The sequence below is a fragment of the Amphiura filiformis genome, chromosome 11 (assembly GCF_039555335.1).
Source record: "Amphiura filiformis chromosome 11, Afil_fr2py, whole genome shotgun sequence".
In the NCBI taxonomy this organism is placed as follows: Eukaryota; Metazoa; Echinodermata; class Ophiuroidea; order Amphilepidida; family Amphiuridae; genus Amphiura; species Amphiura filiformis.
The window spans coordinates 1,617,650-1,623,376 of record NC_092638.1 but is presented as its reverse complement, the minus strand read 5'-3'; the positions used below and the strand labels follow the sequence as shown (position 1 = coordinate 1,623,376).

At 38.2% G+C, this 5,727-nt stretch overlaps 1 protein-coding gene across 1 annotated transcript in view; it reads right to left on the bottom strand.

The window, feature by feature from the left end:
- LOC140164187 (uncharacterized) overlaps nt 1-5,447 on the bottom strand; it is a 37,822-nt gene extending 32,375 nt beyond the window's left edge. Inside the window, exons 1-2 of the mRNA XM_072187430.1 lie at nt 5,422-5,447; nt 3,428-3,901 (exon numbers count right to left, since the gene is read on the bottom strand). Of these exons, the coding sequence (XP_072043531.1) occupies nt 3,428-3,901; nt 5,422-5,447 (500 nt within the window). The remainder of the gene's footprint in view (nt 1-3,427; nt 3,902-5,421) is intronic.
- Between the last annotated feature and the right edge of the window lie 280 nt (nt 5,448-5,727).

Below are 5,727 nucleotides of genomic sequence, written 5' to 3'. Positions count from 1 at the left end.
ATCAGGCCTCCCTATCCTGTGCATCAAATATTGTCTAGCAGAGGATTACGACAACTAATGCTTCAGGAACATCATTATATAGCTTGTATTGTACATGATGAAGTAAGTGAATAAATTAATTGAATGATCTGAGGTAATAAAACAAACCAAAACTACAAATGTATGTATTATATAAATATAATATTTAAGTCTACATTAACCGAAGTGTCATTTGAAACTACTATTGCGTGTCAATTTCATTTTGTTTAAACAATCATGTTATTTGATTAAGTGCTATCTGGATGAATGATAACACTTGCGACCTATAATTTGAGGTATATCAAGTTGAATATGAATAAACAGGAAAGGTCTATTGAACTTGTAATGCCATGAGCTCGATTTGCGCAATACCTAAATTCAAATTAATTTCTAAAACATGCACTACAATAGAAATGGGTTCTTTGTAACTCCGCATTTTGTTCATTTTGAAAAATTCCACTGAAAATTGGAAATTTTCTAGTTTTAAGATGGACTATTTTAGCAGTGATGTAGGCGTTTGCTAGTTGGACATAAACATTACGAAACCGTACGTATTATAATATACGTTGGATGCATGCATACGCAGAGGTTTTGCTTTGTATGATTTTGTGAGATTCTACAGAGTTTGGGCTAATGTAGGCCTCAATGCAGGGAAATATAGGCTAATTAATATTGTATTATGGAGCCAAGTTTTACGGACCTAGCCAGTAAAACACCCTTGGCTACCGGTCGCCGATAGAGTGCCTGGGTCGAATCCAGGAAAATCTCCATTTTCTTCATCTTCTCTCCTTTTTCGTTTATTATTTTCTTTCCGATAGACAAAAACCACTTTTAGCGTTAGAATAACCAAAACATAAAGGTCGGCTTTTTAAAGCAGCAAGCATGACGCCACTAAAGGCTTGTCCCAACAATTTGATATGTATTCTGAAATGACACTAATTTGACAAATTAGTGTCATAATTCTCGTTTGATAATAGCTTAAGGGAACAGGCTATAGGAATAAATACCAAACGAACATATACTGGTTTATGCCATAATATTGTAGTCTTTCAACCCTTTCATAACTTCAGCTGTGTAACTTACGAACATTTCCGCTAAAAAGTGGTTCTTTTAATTTTAGAAACTACATTAAAAATCGCTCTGGTACTGATCGTACTATAATGATCACCAGACTATATTGTTCTGATCACACTATAGACCAGGTTGATATGTGACGTCAATTGCCAGGCAATTTGTCTCTATTGTTCCTTGCCCGGCAATATGCCCACGCATTGTGTTGTGTTCAGGGACCGTGCTTTTAAAAAACCCGCCAGATCACAATAAGGCCATTGACCTATGTAGTGGTCATACGTTGTTCGCTCATATAATGCAAATCCCTTAGAGACTCACTAATAATGCGCTGCATCAGGCCAGGGACTCTATTATGTTAATTTTAATCATTTCTTTGAGGTGAATAGATAAAAGAGAGGCCTTGAAAAACAGGTGTGAGGTTCTAGATAATATTTTATCATCAAAGCTGGTGATATAGGATATTTCGTGGAGGCGGGACTTATTAATTCATAACGCTCATATTTTCATGAACCCTAACCGCCTAAGGTCATGTTTTTTATGTTGGGCACCAGTTGCGATGCATGTGTATTTTTCAAACAAATCACATGCTTTTACAGGTTTGGTACTATAACTTCAAAAGTTTACATTAGAACCCAATAAAAGTATATATATTCTGAGCGCATATACTCAGACAATTTCAGAAACGATACAATGGGAGTCATTATACAGGGTGACCCATATAATATACAGGGTGTAACAAGCAAAATAAGGATGAAAATATTAATTCAGTTAGGGGTGTCACCCCTCGACGTACATTGATAATGTAAAGTTTTGACACATGTTTAATATAGTTCACTTAATTGCCCACCCAGCCATATGGAACTTTTAGCGGTCAAATACATCAATTATGTAGATACAGGGTGGTCAAAATCTATCAATATTTATTTATTTATTTATTTATTAGACTCTATACACTGGAGATTGCACAATATCATAATAACAGTTAAATATAAAATAGCAAAATACATTCTGAAAAGATTACAATAATATACATGTTTAAAATACGAATTAATACCAGTGCAGAGAATGGGACGAACAGGTGCGTATCACCTCTAAGACCATCCCACCTCAAGACCAAAAATAAGCCGCCCATGCCCAGTCCCTCCCCTTTAAGTAGACCTGCACATAGTGCAGCTACATGAAGAAAACCACGTGCACGTACTGTTGGCTTCGAAATTTGAATCAAATTTTGAGTTTAAAAAAAGAACCGCATTAGTTTTAAAAATAGAAAAAGATAAAGAAGACCTAGTACTAGGAGGAAGCCGATTCCACAAAGATACAATGCGGTTGAAAAAAGATGACTTGAATGCCTCAGTCATACAAAAAGGAACCTTAAGAAGAAGAGGAGCAGTAGATGATCTAGTGGTGGGATGCCCTTGTCCAGACCCAGAGTTGCAAAATTTGACATATTTGTCAATGTCCAGGTCATACACACCTGTAATACACTTAAAAAACAATGAAAGGTCAAGCTGTTCCCTACGCATTGTAAGAGGGAGCAAGTTCAATTGGCACAGGCGCTCCCGATAGTCCAGATCAGGATAGTGCATAATGAATTTGGTAGCTCGCCTCTGGACACCTTCCAGGCACTCAACATTGTGTCTGGAGGTACCACTCCAGAGGCAGCTACCAAACTCAAGATCACTCCTGATCAGGGCTAGATACAGGGCTTTGGTGACTTTCACAGGTGCGTTAAAACCTACAGTGCGCTTAATCAGACCCAATTTTCTATTGCACTTTTTGACTACATTGTTGATATGAGTATTCCAGTCTAGTTTTGAAGATATTTCAATACCAAGATCTTTAATGGATTTAACAGAACTAAGTTTAATGTTGTTCATGAAATAGTCAAAATGAAATGGTTTTCGTTTTCTGGTGACCGAAATAACTTGACACTTGGAGGGATGAAAATTTAACTCCCAGGTGCTGCTCCAATCAACAAGTGCATTGAGATCATTCTGGAGCAATTGGCAATCATTTAAACTGTCAATATTCAAAAACATTTAGCATCATCAGCAAAAGGGCAACTTTGGTATTCTTGGCAACACTGGGCAAGTCATTGATATATAACACAAAGAGGAGGGGACCCAAGATGGATCCCTGCGGGACACCGGAAACCACAGGCAGCCAGTCAGAGTAAGTACCATCCACAACAACTCGTTGACGTCTGCCTGTCAGGTAAGCTCTAAACCAACAAATAAGATCGGAATGGAAACCAAAAGAACTGAGTTTGTGAACAAGGAGGTCATGAGAAACGCTATCAAAAGCTTTGGAAAAATCCAAATACACCATATCGACTTGCCCAGAGTTGTCAAGAACAGAGTTAATGTCATGGAATACCTCAATAAGCTGAGTAGCTGTGGAGCGGCCCTTAATAAACCCATGTTGGAGATGGTAAATCTGGTCTTTGACTACAGGAAAAATAATATCAAAAATGGCACGCTCCATAACCTTACCACAAATACATAGTAATGAGACAGGTCTATAGTTACTGGCTTGCTGTTTGTCAGATTTCTTAAACACAGGGACAACGTTAGCATCAAGCCACTGGCTGTGGAGTTTACCCTCTGCTAGAGATACATTAAAGATATAACATAAAGGATATGCGATTTGATGGAAACATTCTTTAAGCACTCTAGGTGACAATCCATCCGGACCAATAGCCTTTGATACATCAAGCTTTTTAAGGATTTTAAGCACCTTATCTTCCTGAATTACTGTAGTACCCAAAAGATCATGGTGACGGATGGAAACTGTAGGAAGACTAGCACGGACCCTAGGTTGAGTAAAAACAGAGAAGAAATAGTTATTGAAAAGTGTGGCTTTCTCACTGGGAGTGGAAGCTGACGTGCCATTGTGACTCACAAACTGAGGCAAGGATTTAGATCTCGTTTTGGATCGATAAAAGACCAAAAGCGCTTTGGGTTGTCAGACAGCGTTGAACTAAACCCGGCAATGTAATCATCATACTTGCGTGAGATCAGGTTTTTGAGACGATTGCGCAATTTCCTAAATTTGGCCCAGTGGTTAGCCGAATCACTTTTCTTTGCACGTTTCCACGCAGTGTATTTCTTTTTCTGTAGATGCCGAACCTCTGAGTCAATCCAGGCAGGACTTGTGCTGTCTTTTATTTATATGAATTTCTTCAAAACACCCCTTATTAGGCAGTGGAGATTCAAATTTTCATGATTGAGGCATCTAACAATCCAGTTTTGAAAGTTAAAAGAGAATTCGACAAAGCTTTTTTGTAAAAATGGACTTTTTGGATCAAAATTGAGCATGAGGGCGCTCTTTCAGATTTGTGGCAAACTTTCTATGTTTTACTAGTTTTAGTTTACTGAAGTAAAGAGGATCACAACCAAGGTCTGCTTAAGAAATTTGAGCCATTTATCATGTTTCGTTTGTCTGTGGCACCCTTTTGAATGTTGCCTACATTAAATCCCTATTCAAATACAGAGGTCAACGAACTTTATTTAATGAAAAAACAAGTAATTAGTAATTTTTAATCGTCTAATTAACAAATACTGAGGCAATGAATACTAAACATGATATCAATTGGCTGAGATCAAGTACAGAAACAAGTAGAAATCCATTGTACAGCATTGTGATCCTCCGCCACATGATCACCATTGTACAGCATTGTGATCCTCCGCCACATGATCCTCCACCACATGAGCCACCCCTGACTAATTAGACTTAATGAGTTACAGTAATTAGTACAAATGAAAATCATTAATTTTTGTTGCAGAAATAGAAAGACCAATGTCTAAGGAAAAAAAATAGTACTACACAAGCTCATAATAAATATCAAATAAACAAGCTACATGCATGTAAACATGTTTTGATGAGTAAGAATGCAACAAAGCCACCCTTTTTAGGTGCCCAGTATAAAAAACATGACCCTAAGGGCTTTTTGGCGACGGGAAGGGAAAGAAGGAAGGAATAAGGAGAGAAAAGAAGGAAAGATGTTGTTTGCTCTGGGTGGGATTCGAACCCGAGACCCCTCGCATGCCAGGCACTGGGTCGGCGACACTTTGCCACGGGTCTTGGGCTTCGCTGGCCAGCGAAACCGTGCCTATATATCACTTAGGGCGATTGCGTCATCACACCACGTGGGATGCATGCACGAACAGCGCATATCAAGTAGTATTTTGTAGTATACCGTCCTGTTAGGGATAAGGCTATTGTACGGTTTATCTTGCTGAATGCTGAGTGCAAGGGCTGGTAATTTATCCTCTCCTGGTTATTACGCGTTTATGGGCCTGTTAGTTCGCGGTCACATAACTCACATTTTACCATGTTGGTGTGCTTGCTTTTGTCATGTTGTACTTATAATATTGCATATGTATGCTTTGGTTAAATTTAAAATTGTATCATAATCCTGGATATCCAGTTTCCTCCTGCTTTCAAAATCGGCGATAAGTTATCAAAAACTTTCTTCCATACTGCAGTTACTGTCCGTTTTCCTATACACAATACACAGTGCTCTCACCATTGACGCGTGACCTCTACAAATGATGTATGTTGGAAGAATGGACACTTGCCTAGTTAACATCACTGTGTGAAAAATAACCAGCCAATATTTAATTTATTCTCCAAACT